At 49.3% G+C, this 21,385-nt stretch overlaps 1 protein-coding gene across 15 annotated transcripts in view; it reads left to right on the top strand.

The window, feature by feature from the left end:
• The window catches only part of CORO2A (coronin 2A), a 62,239-nt gene extending 46,440 nt beyond the window's left edge, over nt 1-15,799 (top strand). For 8 of the 15 annotated variants that reach the window (XM_081511717.1, XM_081511739.1, XM_081511664.1 and 5 more), the window contains 10 exons: nt 6,541-6,657; nt 7,616-7,765; nt 9,227-9,406; nt 10,130-10,246; nt 10,950-11,054; nt 11,771-11,867; nt 12,876-12,988; nt 13,310-13,400; nt 14,169-14,443; nt 15,466-15,799. In XM_081511717.1, the coding sequence (XP_081367843.1) occupies nt 6,541-6,657; nt 7,616-7,765; nt 9,227-9,406; nt 10,130-10,246; nt 10,950-11,054; nt 11,771-11,867; nt 12,876-12,988; nt 13,310-13,400; nt 14,169-14,443; nt 15,466-15,597 (1,377 nt within the window). In that variant the 3' untranslated portion in view covers nt 15,598-15,799. Of the gene's footprint in view, nt 1-223; nt 305-3,779; nt 3,931-6,540; nt 6,658-7,615; nt 7,766-9,226; nt 9,407-10,129; nt 10,247-10,949; nt 11,055-11,770; nt 11,868-12,875; nt 12,989-13,309; nt 13,401-14,168; nt 14,444-15,465 lie in introns of those variants that run through there. The other 7 variants (XM_081511792.1, XM_081511756.1, XM_081511802.1 and 4 more) reach the window with 3 other exon arrangements.
• Nucleotides 15,800-21,385: the final 5,586 nt, after the last annotated feature.

Raw genomic sequence — 21,385 nt, 5'->3', positions numbered from 1 at the left:
CCTCCTGTTTGCTTTAGGATCTCTCTGCTTAAAACCTATCTGTGTATGGCCCAGCCTTTCTGACTTGCAATGCCTCCCCTTCATCCTAGTCCGGTCAAAGTCTTTCTTTCTTTAAGGCCCAATTCAAAGGCATCCTCCTCCAGGAAGCCTTCTTTGATTGATCCCCCAGGGCATTTCTTCTGCCTCTGAGCCCTGAGTACACTATATCCTGCCTCCTCCACAGGTTGGCGGCTCCCGGAGGTCACAGATCATGAGTGATTCCTCTTCTGCCACCACTTGCGTGAGACATAGGATCTGGCACATAGTAGGTCCTCACTGAAAGGCCTGCATGATGCTGATGATAACTATGGTGTGAGGATAGCAAGAGGCAGACCATGAGTGAGAGAAAGCATTCCCAGTTCTCATGGCTCTGCCGTGATTGGAGTGGCTCTGATTATCAACCCTTCCTATCCCCAGCTTCTGCGTTCTCAATGGGGATTCTTGTACTACTTCCTGGGGTGGTTGGAGGAAAATTAAATAATTGAGCAGAGCCCCTAGCACAGGGCCTGGCACATAAATGACTCCTGAAATTATGATTCCTAAAGCAAAGTACTTGCAAATATGTTCCTTATAGATGTGATAATGTGCTTGAGTGCATTCACTGAGGACCCCTTGGCCTCACTAAGTACATCCTGGCCCCTGCAAAGTACTGAGCAACAATAAAGCTGGGTAACTGTGATTAGTTCTGATGAACTTATATTAGTGAATTTCCTGAGAGCTCACCATGTACCAGGTAGAGTCTTTTTTTTTCATTTGGTCTTTCCACACAGCTTGTGTGATCTTAGTTTCCCAACCAGGAAACGAACCCAGGCCTTGGCCATGAAAGCTCTGAATACTAACCACTGGACCACCAGGGAATTCTCAAGACAAAGTCTTAAGCACTGTATGTGTATGAACTCATTTAATCCTTATGTCCACCCTGAGACTCTACTACTGTTGCCATTTTGTAGATGAGGAAACTGACTGAGAGGCAGGTTCCCTGTGAGCCCTAAGGTCATGACAGTAACCCCACAGCCTCTCCCATCCCACCCCACCTAGCTCCTGCCTTCTGAGTCCTACAGTCCCATCCACTCCATCTGCCCCAGGACAGCCCCTCAGAGACTTGGAGGTGCTGTCTCTTCAGGCTGAGCAGCTCCCTGGCGTCTACGAGGAGGGCAGGTGTGTCTCCTCTGATTTAGAGTCTGTGCTGTGTGCGCTAAGTCGCTCCAGTCATATCCGATTCTTTACAACACTATGGACCGTAGCCCTCCAGGGTCCTCTGTCCATAGAGATTCTCCAGGCAAGAATACCGGAGTGGGTTGCCATGCCCTCCTCCTGAGGGATATTCCTGAGGGATCGAACTCACGTCTCTTATGTCTCCTCCATTGGCAGGCAGGTTCTTTACCTCCAGTACTACCTGGCAAGCCCCCATTTAGAGCCTACACACACACACACACCCATAAATCAGAGGCCTGTCCTTGGCTGACTGCTGGCCTAATGGGCTGAAAAGCAGCAGTGGCCTCTGGATTATAAATATCCCTGTCCTGACAGGGCTTTTAGCAGCCCAGTCAATAGCCCATCAGACTGGCTAATGTCTATTAATGTGGGTCTTCCCGCAGAAACCCTCTTAGGCACAGGGCCGAGCAGCCTCTGGGGACCACCTGCCATCCTTTGTTCACTAAGAAGGAAGAGAAGCTGTATCGGGCTGGGGCCTCTGCTCTTAGAGGCCTGGGAGGAGTGCCCACCAAAGCCAGGCCTGGCTCTCAGGCACCTCTGAGTCTGAGGCTCACAGAGCTGGGGGCTGGAGTCTGAACGGGGCTCCTGGGCACATTGCCTCCAGTCAGCCAAGGCCAGGGACAATCAGCTCTCTCGAGAAACCTTTCTCAGGGCAGAAACTGGGGCTTGACCCTGGGCCAGAGTGCAGAGATAAAGGCCCTGAGAGTACCTGGGTATGCCACAGTCAAAGACAGTGCTGCTGACTGCTTTGGCCCTTTGGCCCAGGAAATGATCCAAGAGAAGGGAAAGGCTGTGTGCAGGAAGGGGGTCAGGACACTGATTCAGAGAGGGCTGGTGCTCCCTCAGACCACAGCCCAACTCTTTCCTTCACCTTCCCCATGACCCTGGGCAAGTTCCTCCTCAGTCTGAGGGGTGGGGGTGGGGGCGGTCAGTGATCCATTAGTAATGCCTGCTACAGGTGCAGGCTAGTTGAGCTTTGCTGTGTTTTTTACCATTCCTGATTGAAGAATCCCTCAGGCTCTGCAGTTTTATCAGAAATTTTTAGCTAATCCTGCAAGGACATGATCTTTTCAGAAAGTCTGTAGTCTTGTCTTAAATACCTTTTTAAAAAAATTTATTTATTTTTAATTGAAGGATAATTGCTTTACAATATTGCATTGGTTTCTGCCTTATATCAACATGAATCAGCCATAGGTATACACGTCCCCTCCCTCTTGAACGTCCCTCTTAAATACCTTTATTATTGCAAAATTTTACAGTTTTTATAGTTAAAAAAAAATTTTTAAGATACCTAGGATTATTTTTAAAAAGCCACACCCATTTAGCTCACCATCTAGAGATAACCATGAATAACATTTTGATGCATTTCCTTCCAGTCTTTTTTTCTCAACTTTAGTGAACATGTATAGGATTTCCTTGGCCTTCCAATGGTTAGGACTCTGTGCTTCCAATGCAGGGGATGCGGGTTCCATCCCTAGTCAGGGAGGAGCTAAGATCCCTCATGCCAAGAGACACAACCAAAAACTTTTATCAAAAAAAATATATATGTATATATGTATATATACACATACGTAGATGTATGTGTGTGTTGGCAACCCACTCCAGTATTCTTGCCTGGAGAATCCCATGGGCAGAGGAGCGTGGCGGGCTACAGTGCCTAGGGTCGCAAAGAGTCAGACACGACTAAAACAACTTAGCATGCATGCATGTTCGTGTATACATACATGTACATATAATAAAAGCTTTTATTTGAGCACTTACTATAGGACATCACTGTTGGACTTTTCAGCTACAGTACATCATTCTACCCTCATCACCTTGCAAAGAAGAGATTATTAATCATATTTTAGGACAGTAGAAAATGACCTGGTGGCTGGAGCGATGGTCCCATGGAGACCTGAGCTGGGTCTGGGGGTTCGGTGATCTCTTTGCAGGGCCCTCACTCCAGGTGCTGCCTTGCTGCTCTCTTCTCTGCCCGGGGGCCCATTTTCTTCATCCATGAAGAAGGCTAAACCATCTGAAAGAAATTGATCTTTTGCTCACCTCCTCATACAGCACTATCAAATGACACATCCAAAGTCTTAATTTTCTCTCTCTCTCTCTCTCTGAATGTCTGTTGTTGTTTAGTCGCTCAGTGATGTCCACTTCTTTGCAGCACTATGGACTGCAGCATGCCAGGCTCCCCTCTCTTTTACTGTCTCCCAGAGTTTGCTCAGATTAATGTCCATTGAGTTGGTGATGCTATCCAACCATCTCATCCTCTGCCACCTTTCTCCTATTGCCTTCAATCTTTCCCAGCCTCAGGGTCTTTTCCAATGTATGTGAAAGTACTTTTTTATTTTCTAAACCCTTTGATGGTAAGTTACCTATATCTTTGCCCTTCATCCCTAAATACTAGTATGTTTCCTAAAAATAGGAATTTTTTCTTATGTATCCACAGTACATTGTCAAATTCACTCAGTTGAGCTTTACAATACTTTTATCTACCATTCACATCCCAATTTGTCAAATAATGTGCTTTATAGGGTTCCCCCTCCTGAAAGGGATCCAGTCTAGGGAGAGATGTCTAAGACCCTTTCCCAAGGAATGAGATCGGAATTGGGCAGAGGATTTCTGAAGGGGAGCCTGGGACCACGGCCTGTTTTCAGAGCTAAGATGCATGAACCAGAGGTTCAGGTGACTGTCTCCTAGTTTGCCAGAGGTAATGGGATGTCCTTTGTCTGTAGTCACAGCAGCTGCCCTCTCTGTAGCCCTAGGAGGCAAGGCCATAGAGCGTCCCTGGTCTTTGCTTCCTCTCCCTTGAGCATGGTCTCAGGACATCCCACAAGAGTGCAGGGGTCTCTGCAGAGTTGGGCAGGTGAGGGAAGAAGAGCCTGTGGATGTTCCCTGAGTTCACTCTGTCCTTGAAAATACATTTTTAAATATCCCCGAGACTATTAGTTCTGAGGTCAAGTACTGCGTCTCATGTTCACCCAGCACTTTGCACTGGGCCTGTCCCCCAGGTTCCTTGTAATGATCTGCCAGATGGGTGGGTGTCAGCTAGTTTGCTTCTCCCCTGTCTCCTTCACTTAGATATAAGGCTGGAGCCTTCTGGTGGGTGGGCTCTGGAACCTGAGGCTAGGTAGCAGATGTGGGCGGTGTCTGCGTTGGCAGGCAGAGGGCCCGGTTCTGGGCCCTGTGCTGCCAGAGCCATGCAGTGTGATGTGTAAAATCAGGGTGTTGGTCCCTGCCAGCTGCCAGCTTCTGTGCTTGAACTGGTGTCGTTTTCTCATGACCCAGGAGTTCTCAGCTGCAGGGCTGTGAAACTTGTGTGTCCTCCCAGCCCCTAGACAGGAATTCTCAGCAGGAAAGAGGGGAAGGAAGGAAATGCCTTTTCTTTTTCTTTTTTTGATTTATTTATTTTTGGCTGTGCTGGGTCTTCGTTGCTGCACAGGCTTTTCTCTAGTTGTGGTGAATGGGGGCTACTCTCTAGTTGTGGTATGCAGGCTTCTCATTATGATGGCTTCTCTGGTTGTGGAGCACAGGCTCTAAGGGTGCACGGGCTTCAGTAGTTGGAGCTCCCTGGCCCTAGGGCACAGGCTCAGTAGTTGTCGTGCATGGGCTGAGTTGTTCCATGGCATATGGGATCTTCCCGGATCAGGGATTGAACCTGTGTCTCCTGCATTGGCAGGTGGATTCTTATCCACTGTGCCCCCAGGAAAAACCACCTTTTCTTTTTAATTGAAGTATAACTCACATGCTTCCCCTGTGGCTCAGCTGGTAAAGAATCCACCTGCAATCCGGGAGACCTGGGTTCGATCCCTGGGTTGGGAAGATGCCCTGGAGAAGGGAAAGGGTACCCACTCCAGTATCCTGGCCTAGAGAATTCCATGGACTATATAGTCCATGGGGTCGCAAAGAGTCAGACATGACTGAGCAACTTTCACTTTCATAAATCACATACTGTAAAATTCACCATTTAAGTGTGTAATTCAGTGGGTTTTCAATATTCATATGTTGTGTAATCATCACCACTAATTTGAAAATAACTTCATCACCCCCAGAAACCCCATACCCATTAGCAGTCACTCTCCATGCCCTTCTCCCCCAAGCTCTAGGCAACCACTAATCTGCTTTCAGTCTCTATGGATTTAACTATTTTGTGTTTTTGTTGTTGTTGCCACACCTAGAAGCTTCTGGCATCTTAGTTCCCCAACTTGAGGCTTGCCCAGGCCCCCAGCCGTGAAAGCACAGAGTCCTGACCACTGGATAGGGAATTACCCCTATCTTGGACTTCTCACATGCATCAGTCAGGGTTCAGAATTCTAGGTACCAGGGGGGTGTTCCTTTGCTCAAGCAGCAAAACCACATCTGGTACATCATCTAAGCAGAATCATGGCTTTTTATGTCTGGTGTCTTTCAACTAGCATAATGTTTTCAGTGTTCACCCACGTTGTAGGATGTGTCAGTACTTCATTTCCTTTTTTGAACATATTTCATTTTATGAATATACTGGGGCTTCCTGGATGGCTCAGCGATAAAAGAATCTGCCTGCAATGCAGGAGATGCGGGTTCTTATCCCTGGATTGGGAAGATCCCCTGGAGGAGGAAATGGCAACCCAGTCTAGTATTCTTGCTTGGAGAATCCCATGGACAGAGGAGCCTGGTGGGCTATAGTCCACAGGGTCGGAAACAGTTGGACATGACTTCATTCCCTTTTTTGAAAAATATTTCATTGTATGAATATACTATGGTTTTATATATCCATTTATCTATTTATGGACATTTGAGTTTCCACCTTTTGGCTATTAGGAATAATGCTGCTGTGAACATTGGTGTACAGTTTTTTTGTAGACCTGTGTTTTTATTTCTCTCGAGGCTGCACCTAGGAGTAGAATTATGGGGTCATATAGTAACTCTGTTTAACCTTTTGAGGAGCTGCCAGGCTGTTTTCCACAGTGGCCACACCATTTTTGCATTCCTGCTGGCAGTATATGAAGGGAAATATCCTTTTATTAAACATCTACCATGTGCTAGGCACTGTGGTAGACCCTTCCCATACTTCACCTCCTATGAACCTCACTCAAACTCTCTGAAATATCTATTATTGCCTCCATTTTCCTAAGGCTCAGAGAGGTGTTGTGACACCCCCAGGATCACACAGAGATTAGTGGTTAAGTCCTGGATTCCCTACTAGCTCTGCCCTCTACATCTTCCTGTCCACTCAGTGACTGCTGGCTGCCCGAGTGATGCTAAAGTGGAATTAGCCCCATTCTCTCCTCAACCTCCCTGGGTACTGTTTTACAGACAGGAAAGTTGGACCCCCACTACCCAAAGGTCTGCGGGCACAGAGGGAATGTCTTAGATGTCAAATGGAACCCTTTCAATGATTTTGAGATTGCCTCCTGTTCTGAAGATGCCACGGTGAGTGCCTCTTTCCCAAGAGGAGTGGGGCTGGGGTGGAGGGAGACAGAATGGCATCTGGGCGCAGCTCTGACCCTCCTGACTCCTCCATCCTTGACAAGGTGAGGTCACTGTGTGAGGAGGGCATGAGTTAGATAGAAGAGAAGTTCTGGGCTCTGTGGGACTTGGGGTGCCGCCCCTCCTCTCTATGGGCCTCGGTCCCCTCATCTATAAAATGGGCCTAATAGCTCCCAACCATCCAATGCGGATCAGTGTCATTTCCTGATGGGAATGCACATCTTCCAGGGAAATTATAAAATGCTGTGAAGGGGGAAAAAATGCTGTGAAGGGCATTTTTACTGTGCTTGAAAATATTATGCCATATAATTTCATAGACGGGGGGGAGGGAAGATCTTACTTAGAGGGAAGATTTAAAAGGATAAGACTGGGAGCATTAAATGCCTACCTTCTTGCCTTTAGTCTTCCTCTTCTGGGCCATCCAAGGGGGACCTTCTCACAGAAGGGGTTGGGGGCTGTCCCTGCCTATCCTGCTCCAGAGACTGTGCTTGCTCCCCAGTACCCTGAGAATATAGCATAAACCCTTCCTCTTGGCATTCAGAGCTCTCCCCTGAGCCTTTGGGACCACTGTACTCTGAGGGATATTCTAGGCTGAGAGGCAGACTTGCTGTGATCTCCAGCCTGGGAATCAGGCCTGTGGCCAATCCACTCACCTGAGGGTTAGGATGGCACAGATTCCCAGAAGCTTGGGCTCATCTCCAGCCCCTGCTTGGGCTGGAGGACCTTGGGAAAGCCCTTGTCCCTCTGAGGAGCCCCAGCTGCCTCTCCACTGAATGACAGGTAGATACAGAGAGACTCTCCCTGGCCCTTTGCGGAGCACTGCCAGTTCTGTTGCTGAGGGTTGTTGGGGTGTGGGGGAACCCCAGCTAACACTCCTCTTGGGCTGTGTCTCTCCTGACAGATTAAAATCTGGGACATCCCCAAGCAGCTGCTGACCAAGAACCTCACAGCCTTCAGGAAGGAGCTGGTGGGCCACGCCCGCAAAGTGGGCCTGGTGGAGTGGCACCCCACGGCTGCCAACATCCTCTTCAGCTCCGGCTACGACTACAAGGTGGGTTTGTGTATTAGTCTCCTGGGGCTCCCCTGACATAGAACCATACTGGGGGGTTAAGACAACAGATGTATTCCCACAGTTCTGAAGGCCAGAAATCCAAAGTCAAGATGTTGGGAGGGCCATGCTTTCTCCAAAGGCTATAGGGAAGAGTCCTGTGCTTCTTCTAGCTTCTAGCGGCTCCAGGCATTCCTTGGTTTATAGCTGCATCCTGCATTCTGCCTCCGTCTTCTATCTTCTTCTCTGTGTATCTGTGTGTCTTCTCTTCTTATAAGGACATCTGTCATTGTAGGGCCCACCGAAATCCAGTATAGCCTCACTGTATTGATACCTCATTACATCTGTGAAAACCCTATTTCCAAATAAGATCATATTCTGAGGTTTTGAGTAGACATAAGTTTTGGTGTGGGACACTATTCTATCCATTAGTCTTCTTGGAGGCGGTGAGCTGGACCCTGCTCAGAGATGCCTTACCCTCCATTGACTGTCAAGCCAGCAACCTGTGGGCCCCGTGGAATGAGAAAATTCACAGTATAGGAGACCTTGATTCTATTCCCACTCAGTCTCTGACTTGCAGTGTGACCTGGGAAAGTTCCTGTTCTTCTCTGGGACTTCTTCTGCCTCAGTCTGTACACAAATGGGGTAGATGCCATCATAACTTCTAAATTCTTCCTTTCACAACTCTATAAGGCTTTACAGAGTCACCTCAGAGGTCTCTGTGATGGATAAGAGGGTGGGATGGGAGTGGTTGAAAAGTCCTCTACCCTATTCTGATCAGAAGTGCTCTATTATCTGTTTAGATAGGGGGTGCTACTGCTTACGGGCTTCCCTGTGGCTCAGCTGCTAAAAAATCTGCCTGCAATGAGAGAGACCTGGGTTGGGAAGATCCCCTGGAGAAGGGAAAGTCTACCCACTCCAGTATTCTGGCCTGGAGAATTCCATGGACTTACAGTCCATGGGGTGCAAAGAGTCAGACATGACTGAGCGACTTTCACTTCACTGCTTATGGTTGTACAGTTTTATCTGTACACAACTCCAGGGGGCTCTGTTCACATCTTGGACTATGGGAATGGGTTGCCCTGGAGCTGTGCAGTGCACAGCCTGTGCAGCTAACATGGCAGCCCTTATTAACTGTGTGGTGGAAACTGTTGCTTATGACTGTTTGAAACCCCCTGGATTAGCTGGTTCCCTGGGGTCCTCTCAGCATGGATGTTTCGTTGCTCCAAGCAGATGGTGTTTTCTTTTCACTGCCAGACAGCCTGCTGGCTTCCCCCTCCTGCCACGTGGCCACTTCAGCAGGCAGATCCATCCTCTCACCCGAGGCCTTTTGGCCAGACTGCCATCTGTGGCTTCCCTCCCGGGGATACCATGTTTCACTGCAGCCTGGCTGGCATGTGACTGTGGGGACTGGGACGGGGCTAGGGGCGGGGCTGTGTTCAGAGCTGGCTCTCTGCCATGCAGGTGATGGTCTGGAACCTGGATTCAAAGGAGTCTGTAATCATGAGCCCTGTGAAGACAATTAACTGTCACCAAGACGTGATCCTCTCCATGTCCTTCAACACCAATGGCAGCCTGCTGGCCACTGCCTGTAAAGACCGCAAGATACGGGTTCTAGACCCCCGAGCAGGGACCGTCCTCCAGGTTAGTGCTGGGCTGGGGTCTGGCTTGGGGTTGGAGGAGCAAGGAGTGGAGTGGGCATGGGGGGAGTGTAGGGGCTTCTGAGAACAGAGCAGTAATGCTATCAGTGTTCAAGCCAAAGTCTTTATGCATGTTATCCCCATCTGTTGGGAGGTGTTGAATATATCATACTCATTTTTCAGATGAGAAAAGTGAGACTTAAGAGAGGCTAAGGGACTTGCCCACACTGAAAGCTGAGACTTGAACCTGGTCTAACTCCAAAGCTGTCAGTATGCCTCGGCTCTGTCAGGAGGCATGACATGGAGTCAGGAGACCTGACATGGAGTCAGGAGACCATAAGGTACCACTGTTATCCACTGTGTGACCTTAGACAAGTGCTTTCTGCTCTCTGAGGCTTTATTTTCTCATCTGCAACAATAGGCCATTAGTCCTTCCTCTGGGAAGTTTAAATGAAATAACCCAAGTGACAGTGCCCACTTGCATGTAGTGGAGGCTCAATAGTAATCTTAGCAAAAATGTGGAGCTGGGCTGAAGTCTGCCTCTGTCTTAATTTAAAAAAGAACCCGCAACAAAAATAGTGGGAGAGATTTTATGTGGATGGGAAAGATCCAGAAAGGCTTCCTGGAGGTGGTGCCTCTGGAAGGATTCCCCAGGCAGAGCTGGGATGAGAAAAGAAGGCATTTTGGGTGGAAGACAAGGAGTCCCTGACCACACATGTCACTTCAGGAAGCCAACTATAAAGGGCACCGGGCCAACAAAGTGCTATTTCTGGGGAACCTGAAGAAGCTGCTGTCCACAGGCACATCCCGATGGAACAACCGGCAGATGGCCCTATGGGACCAGGTGAGTCACCAGAGCAGCCCTACCAACACCCCTCACCAGCACCCCTTAGCTGAGTGCTGGCTTCATCTGTTCATTCATGCAGCCACTCACTGACCAAACTGATTGATGAAAACCAGGGAGGTGCCAACAGCCTGATGGCGCTCACCCAGGCCTTGTGCATCTTGTCATTCAAGGAGGGGGAGGGGTTAGGACTTAGGAGAAGCCTCGATGTCAGGGAGGGGAGGTGGCTGAGCCTGGGACCGGGACTCAGGGTAGGGCGGGAGAAGGAAAGGGCCTTCTGGATGGGGGGAACAGCTGGAGCAAGGACTTAGGATGAAATAGGGAGGCATGTGAGCAGGAAGAGCTGCCTATTCAACATGGGTGGGGGTGGGGGTGGGGAAGTGGGTGAGGACCAGGCCAAGTAGTATTGATTTCAAGGAGCTCTTGGCCAGAGTTGGACAGACTGCTTCCTCTCTATCTCTGCATCTCCTTGCCTCATTGTAGATAGAATACAGGAGGAGGAAGGCTAGAGTGACGTCGTGTATATGAAAAGTGATTTGTTAAAGGCAAAATGCCAGCAAGGCAAAAGGAGGTCGTTCTGTCTCTCACAGGCACACACACACATACACACACACGGAGCCCTGGGGCAGGAATTCTCATCTTAGCACCACCAGGGTCCTCCATGAGTGACCCACAGGCCTTCCTGGTCTTCCTTCCTTTGCAGGATGACCTCTCTGTGCCCGTCACAGAGGTGGACCTCGATGGTTCCTCAGGTGTGCTATTTCCCTTCTATGATGCGGACACCAACATGCTCTACGTGGTGGGAAAGGTCAGTCTGGCACGGGAGGGAGGTGCTGCCTGGTCCTACTGGCCTGGGGCCCTTGGAGTGCAGGGCAGGGGCAGGGCCAGGCAAGAGTGGCTGGATCCTCTACCCCTGTGGTGAGCCCCCAGCCCTCTCCCACCTTCCTGGCTCCACAGGAACACCTGGGGCCAAGGCTTTGGCCGGACACCCTGAGCTAGTCGCCCCCTGCCAATTCTGGGTCCAGATGAGGAGGGACCAGTTGGTGTTTCTTGGCAGGGGCACCTTCGAATTTGGGGCAGAGGGGGGTCTTCATCGGGTAGGACTGTCCTGTACTTGGCATCCCTGGCCCCTTCCCCTAGTGTCAGGCACAGCAGCCACCTGCCCGCCCAGTCATTATGACAGTGACAACCTGAAGTGCCCCAGGGGTAAGACCCACTGGATGGTCTCAGGACACCCCACTTCTGACTGTCGTGTGCAACTCTTGGATGGAGTGGGGTTCAGGTCTGTGCTCCCCAAGCCTCTGCCTTGGAGGCACATGGGTGGGCTTTGGGTCATGGTTGGGGGGATTGAGTGTTAAAGTGAGGACCCCCTGCTGCCTTGGTGACCGTTCCCTGTGTGCCCTTGTGTGAGGTGGCTCTGCCAACTTGTCACTCATAGTGAGCGTCAGGTTTCTAATGTGTGGCAGTGGGGCCAGGAGGGGGGCTTGTGGGGCCCGGCTCTGAATGGTACCCTCTTGTCTGCAGGGAGACAGGAACATCCACTACTATGAGATCAGTGCCAACAAACCTCACCTGAATTACCTGACGGAATACCACTCCTATAATCCACAGAAGGGGATCGGTGAGTGTGGGACACGGAGGCCATGTGGGGCCTGGGGAGATAGGGATGAGTCAGCTGCAGGCCCTGCCCTAAAAGACTCCCCATTTGGGAGGGGAGACAGCAGGTCAACACTCTGAGTCGATGGGAGCTCTACTTGAGGTATGTGGGAGGTTCTCTGGGAGCACACAGGAAGAAGCCAGAGAGGGCTTCCTGGAGGAGGCAAGACCTGTGGAGCCAAAAGGGAAGCAGAGCAAGGCATGGGGACAGTATGAAGGTGTTCTAGCTGAAAGCTGAGCAGTTACAACAGTAGCAGGAAGATGGGGGATACTGACCTAAGAGAGGCCCTAGGTTTTAAGTATGTTTAGGGGTAAGAAACAAAACAAGACAGGATGCAACTCTGTGCCCTCTACAAGAAACCCACTTATACACAAAGACACAGCTAAATTAAAAGTAAAGGTGGAAAAAGATAAGACAGTATGCTGACATTAATCAAAGGGAAGCTGGAATCGCTGTATTAAGGGCATCTGGGGGAATTCCCTGGTGGTCCAGCAGGTAATGCTCCACACTTCCAATGCAGGGGGCCTGGGTTCAATCCCTGGTCGGGGAACTAGATCCCCGCATGCCACAAGTAAGTGTCCACATGCTGCAACTGAGACTCAGTGCAACCTAAATTTTTTTTTTTAAAGCTGCGCAACCTAAATAAATAAACTTAAAAAAAAAAAAAAAAAGACCGTCTGGATTGAGAGCTGTGGGGATAGCAATGGAGGGCCTTGAGCAGAGCACACTTCCTGTAAAAGTTTGGCCAAAATCCTTGAAGATGGGAGGCAAAGTCTGATGGTTCCAACCCCATTTCCCCAGCACAGGGCCTGACTCAGTGTAGGACTGTTTGTTGAGGGAAGAACAGTGGGAGGAGGGTGGTCTCTGTTCACATCCGGGTGTGCAGCCTGGCTTTGCCACTCACCCTGGGGCCCTGCTGCCCCAGGCCCCAGCTGAGGAATCTCTTGGCCCTCCTCCGTCGCCTACCCACAGGTGTTATGCCAAAGAGAGGTCTTGATGTGTCCTCCTGTGAGATCTTCCGTTTCTACAAGTTGATCACAACCAAAAGCCTCATCGAGCCCGTATCCATGATTGTACCCCGGCGGGTAAGGGCGGTGGGAGCCATCTCCAAGGGAGGGAGGAACCCCTTCTGGAGAAGGAGGAGCCTGGGACCTGGAGCGTGGAGCCCATGCCGCTGGGGGAGCCACCGGGAGGCTGATGGCCCCTCCTCAAAGGGAAGCCTTTCTCATGATCAGTGTGCCCTCCCTACCACCGCTGCTCTTGAGTTACTCCATGACCTGGGGCACGTCCCTTTGCTCTGGGCCTGTTTCCTCCACTCACAGGGTCTGGGGGAGAGTCTGCACCCCAGGCTCTCTAAGAGATTCCCCCAACCATCCCCATTCTCACTGTCCTAATTGCTCCTGCAGTCAGAATCCTACCAAGAGGACATCTACCCACCCACGGCCAGTGCCCAGCCCTCTCTGACAGCCCAGGAGTGGCTCAGTGGGATGAATAAAGGTGAGGAGGGCAGAGAAAAGGCTCGGGTGAACGTGGGGGACACTGGAGTGTCTAGTGGCCCCAAGTGACTGAGACAGTCTGGCTGATATTTGTGTCTTCCCGTAACCCATAACCCCAGAGGACTGGTGGTTGACAGTTGGTTAAGAGCAACTAGGGGCCTTTCCTGGGGGTCCAGTGGGTGAGACTCTGGCCATTAGGATGCATACACGTGGATCCAGGCAGGAAGGTGCTTGCCCCAAGTGGCTCAGGAAACTCCCCCCAATTCAAGGAATTATGCTCCATGGAAAATGTCTTTAAACCCTGGGCTGTGCAGAGTGACTGGACAGTCTCAGCTGGATCCCCTGCCCATCCTCTCACCACTTCTGCAATTACTCTTTGACCCCAGTGACCCTGTAGGCAGCGGCCCCCGCCCGGGCCCTTCTGCCCCCTCTGCCTGCTCTGACCCTCCCTCCTGGGTCTGCCAACACAAGGGCCTTCACAGTGGGAGGCGGGTGTTGGGAGAATTCATGAACTGGTAGATGGCCGAGTGCAGTGCAGCGGGAGGAGCTCATGGTGTTCTGGGGCAGCCCCTGCAAACCAAGCCTCGCTTAATCACATGAGTGTGCATTTACACTCTGCTCTAGACTGTGGGCTTGTGCCTGTCTACATGGGGCCACATGTGTGGCATGTATCTTTGTGTCTGTGTGTGGCTCCGTGTGTGTCAGCGCCCCTCAGGCCCGTCTGCTCAGGGGCACTCCAGCCTCTCACAGCCCTCTGCTTCCCTCCCAGAGCCCGTCCTGATGTCCCTTAGGCCTGGTGCCGAGCCGCTGAGCCCGCAGCCTCTGCCCTCAGAGAGAACCCTCTCCATGCCCATGGCCCCCACCTCGCCTCATCTTTTCAACCAGACAGAAAGGCTGGTTGCAGAGGATGGCCGGAGGCCCTTCTCCCTGCTAGAGGAAAAGGCGCCAAGGTGGGCGGCAGAACACAGACTGGAGGAGAAGAAACCCTGGCTCACCGATGGCTTTGACATCTTTGAATGCCCCCCACCAAAGACAGAGAATGAGGTGCGAATGTGGTGGGGGTGGGTCTACCAAGGGCGGGGAGCAGCTGGGGTGGGGAGGGAGAAAGTGAGGGTGAGAAAAATGACCAGTAGTGTGGCCTGGCCTGGCCACTTAACTCACCTTGCTGGTTCATTTAACAAGCAGGTCATGAGCACCATCCACATGCCAAGATATGGTGGGTTTACTTACAGATGGTGAGGAACCATCTGTAAAGAGCTAAGGGTTTGACTTGGGTATTAAAGTCCCTCCCGTTCTGACTCTCTAGGATTTTCTGTGCTCTCAGAGTCAACTTTTGTTAAGTGCCTACCTTGTGCCAGGTCCCAGTTAGATAGGCACTCATATCATCTGATTGTATTTTCTCAACAGCCCAGGGAGTAAGTAGCAGCTAACAGATACAAGGGCTGTTGTCTCATGGAGGGATTCTGAGTCTGGCTCTCCTGAGTGCTAATTCTGGGACCCAGGGGCTGAATCTCCCTCAGCCTCAGTTTCCACAGTGGTGACGTGGGAGCACTAATACTACTTCCCGCCCTCATGGGGTATTGTCAGCATTCAGTGGAATAACAAAGATCCTTAGGGGAAACATCCAATATCGAGTGCCATCCTGTACACTGGCAGCAACTGTAGTAATGCTGAGGTTAGTTTTCTGACCCCCAGTTTCCAGGGGAAGAAACTGAAGTTCAGAGGGGGTAAGTAACCTGTCCAAGGTCACATAGTTTAGTGGTGGTGAAAACTCCAGTCTCCAGGACTTCAGGGCCAAGTATCCTTTTCTCCACCCATGGGAAAATCTAAGGAGACAAGCAATATCTGAAACATCAGTTCTTTTTTGAATTTCATTTACTGGGTGAAGAAAACAAGGTTTTTATAAAAGATCTGCCATGGCTGCCCCCTCAAGTCTCAGCCGTGTTAATATAATGACCCCCCTTTCTGAGTGGCAGAGGGGCAATGTCAGTGCTTTCTGCTGGTGTCCTGCCCACTTGCATCCCAGGACAGCCCAGCCACCCTCCCTCTGTTCTGTGCTCTCCCAGCTGCTGCAGATGTTCTATCGGCAACAAGACGAGATCCGAAGGCTCCGGGAGCTGGTGACCCAGCGTGAGGTCCAGGCCAAACAGTTGGAACTGGAGATCAGAAACTTGCGTATGAGCTCACCGAGGCTCTGAGCAGAGTCCTCTGCCCTCCTCGCCCTCAGGGACACCAGTTGGCTCCACGCGGAGGTCCAGAACCAAACCACAGGTCCTCCGAGAACAGCTACTATTTCTATATTTTTTACCAGAAATGAAACTCTTGGTCGCTGAAAGATTCCAGTGGGACCTGCTGCCGATTTTCCATTTGCCTTCTTAAAACAATGGTGTCTGAACTGACTCTTTTTAGATGATACCTTGCCTTCGGTTTACTTGTTTTGAAGGGTCCATGATAATTTCTCAAGGGGAAAACAATACAGTAGAAAGTTAGAGCTGGAAGGACCTAGGCTGCCTCTGGTTTTCAAGCTGTGGTTCATACCAAGGCAGGGTGGAGAAGATTAAGCCAGGAGGGCTGTTTTGTTTTGTAATATTGGCTTCTATGGAATACATAATTCTGCTACTAAAAATTAGAAGTTTGCGAAGAAGTGGCATGGTCTAGCTTCTTTATTTCATAGGTGGGAAAACTGAGGCCCAGAGACAGGCAAGTAATCAAGGTCCCCAGAGAGTCCATGGCTGGGCTGGGCTGAGCTCCTGGTCTCCTGGGTCTGTCTATCTGCTGTTTGTAAGGCAGCACATGTGAGGTTCTCAGCCCACAGGGCAGGAATCCATTGGTTCTGGCCTCATCTGTGCCCCTGAGTTGCTCTGTGACCTCTTGGAAGTCATTCACTCTCTGGTCTCACTTTCTTCATCTGAACATGGAGGCCCCTGAATGTGCTGTCATTTAGAGGATCTGCCACCTGAGATTAAAAACCTTGGCCTTGACCTGAGGAAAGCTACTTTGCAGGGTGATGATCTGGGTTTGCTGCAGGAACTCAAAAGACATTGACAAAGGGGCAGAGGAAGTTTAACTTCCAGGAAATAAGTCAAGGTTCCACCTAATTGTGGAACACAGACAGAAGGCCATGCTCTCTCCCTTCAACCAGAATCAGCCAAATATGTGTAGACACTGTCCCTTAGGTGGGGATGCAAACAGCAGAGTGGTGCCCATGACCACTGACTGCCACTACCAAAGCCCCGAGGTCATAGAGCCTGCCTCCTCCTGCCTCCTCCAGGATGATGTAGGTAGATTTCAGCCCAAGGTAGCAGGAGAGGTCCCCAGGAGGTGGGGAGCCCCAGCCCTGGAAGTGTGGCAGCAGAGCCCCATGGGCACCCACCCAGGAAGGCTTCTGGAGAGGGATGACTGTAGTGGGCAAGGAACTGGGACCAGATGACCCTGACTTCCCTTCCAGACTGACAGTTTTTCTATGTCTCTCTATTCTGTATTCTAAGCCCTTTCTCTAAGGTGCTCTCTCTCATAGTGGTCAGTACAACAGCCCAGCTAGAGACGGGGAATTCTGGAAGTTAAATGTGCCCCTCCTTACCAAGGCTGTGCCGGCTGTGAGTTTTGCCCAATGCACAGGGTGATCCTGGAACTAAGATGGGAACTGCAGGAGGCCACTCAGGCCTGGTATGTTTCAATGCAGGCTGTACCTTTGAATTCCCTTGGGAGCCTTCAGGAACCACAGATATACAGGCCCAACCCCAGACGATTGATGCAGAATCTCCAGAGTAGGGCTTGGCCTGGTATATGTTTTTTAAGTTCCCAAATGATTCTGCAACACAGTCAGGACAGAGACCCAGTGGACTGGTCCATCTGTACCTATTTTCAGTGAAGATGAGGAGAGTGAGCGCCAGACAGGATCTGGGTCCAACCCCATCTTCTAAGTACAGGCTGAAAGCTCCTAAAAAATAGGAAACATCATCCTGGGGGTCTCTGGGACCCCCGACTGCAGCACAATGAGGGCTCTGTGCTCCTGATGGCTCCCTCCCCTTGCCATGGTTGAGTCCCCTCATTTGCCCACACACACCAGATGCCCACGTTCCCTGTCGTGTTTACTAAGTTTCTGGGTCCTGCCAAGCTTGCCAAAGGCTGAATCTCAGGCATTGTCAGAGAAGCAGAGCTCCACTGAATGGGGTTACCTCCCCCCACCTCGTCTGTGACCAGCACTTCACAGTTTACAAAGCCCTCTCACCCCCACTCACTGACATGTCCTACTCTAATACGGGTGAGCTAGGCATTGTTATCCCCAAGTTCAAAAGGGAATACCTAGCCTCAGAGAATGAAGAATCATCAAGCCCAAAGGCACAAGCTGGAAGGCAGGAAGGTGAGGTCCTGTCTGGGGAGCTGCCCACCTGCCTCCTCCACATGGAGCCTTTCCTTCCTGCTCAAGCTCTCCCCACCCCTGAGGGACCCGTACCTCGTGCTTAAAAACAATACGAAGGCATCCACGAACAAACTTATTTTCCTTTTTTTTTTACATCTACAATAAATTATTTAAATTATTTCACAGCAAGGGAGAGGGATAGGTAATTTTTATCAGATATTTTTTTAAGCCATTTTTAAAAAATTGTTTTTGTTCTTGGCTGATGAAGTAGGACTTGCCCAGCATTTGCAGGGCCCTCAGGCTCAGGACAAGCAGACTGTGTACTCATCTCCTTACTCCATACCCTAAGAACCCCCTGACTGTTGACTCAGGAACTTTCTGAGAGTGAAGACAGCACTGGGAGATGAGCTCTGGGGTGTATCTACAATCATTGAGATTGTATCAATAGAGGGAAGCAGGAAGTCAGAAATCGAACTATGCTTTTAATATGAAACTGTGCCTGAAATCCTTTGTTTTAATAGTTTCTGAAATTCCTTGTACCTTTATAAAAAAAATAACTAAAAGTGAAAATAAATAGATGTGGAATTGTGCAATGGAAAGAAGGTAACAAAATAATAAACATCTGCCTAGACATTTTAATACATGGAGTTTTCCTTGATTTGTTTCACAAATACAGGTTTCCCTCACTATCTGAAAGTAGAAGGTGCTCATGAAAACTTTCATAAGCCAAAATGGCTAAAAAGTGAAGAAGCAATTACCTTAACGCAAAATAAGTCAAGGTGAAGCACAGATGCTCACAGACAGTTCAAAGCTAAGACAGCTTAATGTTGAGATGCTGAGTGTCATTCCTGCAAAAGGAGTTTGACAGTGCCACTCTCACTGCCTGAGGTGCTAGGAGGTGCCTGATGCCTCTATAACGCTACAAAACAAATGCTGATTTTTTTTTTCTTTTTTTGCCTTTTTTTTTTTAATAAAAGCAAAAATCCGCTTCAGTTTTCTGTTAGTGAAAGCAAATACTAATGTAGGTCTTTTGTGAAAGCAAGATGGCATACAGTGAACTTTCGGAGGGAGCCTGGGAGAGGAGTGTATTTTGTAAGGACAGATGCAGGAGAGATGTGTTTCGAAAAGCCAGGAAGGCAGTTGGATGGAGAGGTGCAGTGCCTAGGGAGTGTCCTGCAGAGATGGTTATGAACTCTTTGGACAGTTTGAGATTGAGAAGAGGAGGATGAGATGACCTCAGAGGAGTGGAGTGGCTATGGGTGCAAGGAAATCCAGGGGATGTGGGATCTTGGGAGATTATAGAGAAAAGTGTGTTTCAGGGAGATGTGATGAGTAGTACCAATTGTCCCCCAGAGTCCAGGGGAAAGAGGACCAGTGAGGTTCACCCACTTCTGACAACATGGAGTACTTCTTATACTGAATGGGCTCTCCCTGGAATTCTCACCTGCCCTTGTACCTACCCACTAAGTGCCAGGTTCCAGGCAAAGTGCTGGGAATAATATCAGGTAGGCGAGACAGTCACTGCTTTCTCAGAGTTTAGAATCAGCTAAGCCAACAGCCTCAGAAATGGAGTTGTTTCATACAGCCAAAATAAATCCTTTCATTCTTTCAAACAACCAACTTTTGCTGAGAGCCATCTGCATGCACAAGGACTTGCTAACTTGCTAAGTCACCTCAGTCGTGTCCGACTCTGTGCGACCCCATAGGTGGCAGCCCAGCAGGCTCCGCTGTCCCTGGGATTCTCCAGGCAAGAACACTGGAGTGGGTTGCCATTTCCTTCTCCAATGCATGAAAGTGAAAAGTGAAAGTGAAGTCGCTAGGTGCAGAAATGAAGAAATGTGATTTGGGCCTTCTAGGAACCAAGTGCAAGGTTATGTAGAGAATCCCTGTGTTCACCATGTTGTGTTATTGAGACTGGTAGATGGGGAATTATGGGAGACTAGAAGACAGGTGGGACTTCCCTGGTGTTTCAGAGGTAAAGAATCCGTCTGCTAATGCAGGATACGTAGGTTCAATCCCTAGGTCAGGAAGATCCCCCTGGAGGAGGAAATGGCAATCCACTCCAGTATTCTTGCTTGGGAAATCCCCTGGACAGGGGAGCTGGTGGACTACAGTCCATGAGGGTTGCAAAGAGTCGGACCCAACTTAGCAACTAAACAACAAACAACAACAACAACACCTATTTGTTTGGGCCAGAAACCAGCCTGGGAAACAGGCAAGACAGATTTGGTTCCTGGCCTCCAAAGAGTCCTCAGTCGTGGTTGGAAGGAAAGGGAGGGCCAGGGTAGGAGACATGCAGGCTGCTCTTGGGAGGGGAAGCAAGGATGGCTTCCTGGAGGAAATGATATTTAGGCAGAAACCTGAAGAATAAATAGGAGTAAACAAGGTAAAGGGGGGAGGGCAGTGGGAGGGGGGTTCTAGAAGGGGAAAACATGTACACCCATGGTGGATTCATGTCAATGTATGGCAAAACAAATACAATATTGTAAAGTTAAAAAATAGATAAATAAACAAATTAAAAAAAAAAACAAACAAAACAAGGCAAAGGGCATCTGAGGAAAATGGTGCTCCACACAGAGAAAACTACCTATTCCCTGGTCTGGAAACAAGCAAAGGGTAGCATAGACAGGGCAGAGATCATGGGTATTAAGAGCCAAGGGGGACTTCCCTAGTGGTCCAGAGGTTAAGAATCTGCCTGCCATAGGTTCAATCCCTGATCTGGGAAGATTCTCATATGCCATGGGGCAACTAAGCCCATGTGCCACAACAACTGAGCCCATGTTCCCTAGAGCCTGTGCTCCACCACAAGAGAAGCCACAGCAAGAGAAGCCTACGTGCAGTAACGAAGACCCAGCACAACCAAATAAATAAAAATTTTTTAAAATTTTAAGAGGCAAGAACCTTGTAGGCAGGAGCTGAGACTTTTTTCCTGTAGCTTTATTGAGGTGTGATTGACGAAACTTGTATATATTTATATTGCTTGTGATTTCTTGAGGTGTACAAGGTAATGACTTAATATATAAATATATTGTGAAATGGTCATCACTATCAAGTTAATTAACATATCCATCACCTCACATTACCATTTTTGCCCATGATAAGAACATTTGAGAGCCAATCTCAACACATTTCAAGTACACAATATAGTGTTATTAATGGCAGTCACCATGCTGTACATTAGATCCCCAGAACGTATGGGTTCTGTAACTTATAGTTTGTACCCTTTTCCCCCACCCTACCTCTGTCAGTCCCTGGCAACCACTTTTCTACTCTCTGTTCCTATGAGTTTGACTTTTTTTTTCCCCTTCGATTCCACATATTTAGATATGGTGCAGTATTTGTCTTTCTCCATCTGGCTTATTTCACTTAGCATAATGTCTTCTAGGCTCATTTATTTAGAAAATGGTAAGATTTCCCTTTCTAAGTCTGAATAACATTTCACTATACATACATATATCACACCTTCTTTCTCCAGTCATCCATTGATGGACACCTGGGTTGTTTCCATATTTTGGCTATTGTAAATAGTGCTGCTGTGACCATGGGAGTGCAGATATCTCACAGATTCTGACTTCATATTCTTTGGATATACACCCAGAAGTGGGATTGCTGGATCATATGGT

Source organism: Giraffa tippelskirchi, chromosome 1, assembly GCF_054371585.1.
Source record: "Giraffa tippelskirchi isolate mGirTip1 chromosome 1, T2T-mGirTip1v1.2.pri, whole genome shotgun sequence".
Classification (NCBI taxonomy): Eukaryota; Metazoa; Chordata; class Mammalia; order Artiodactyla; family Giraffidae; genus Giraffa; species Giraffa tippelskirchi.
This window is presented reverse-complemented; position numbering and strand designations above follow the sequence as displayed.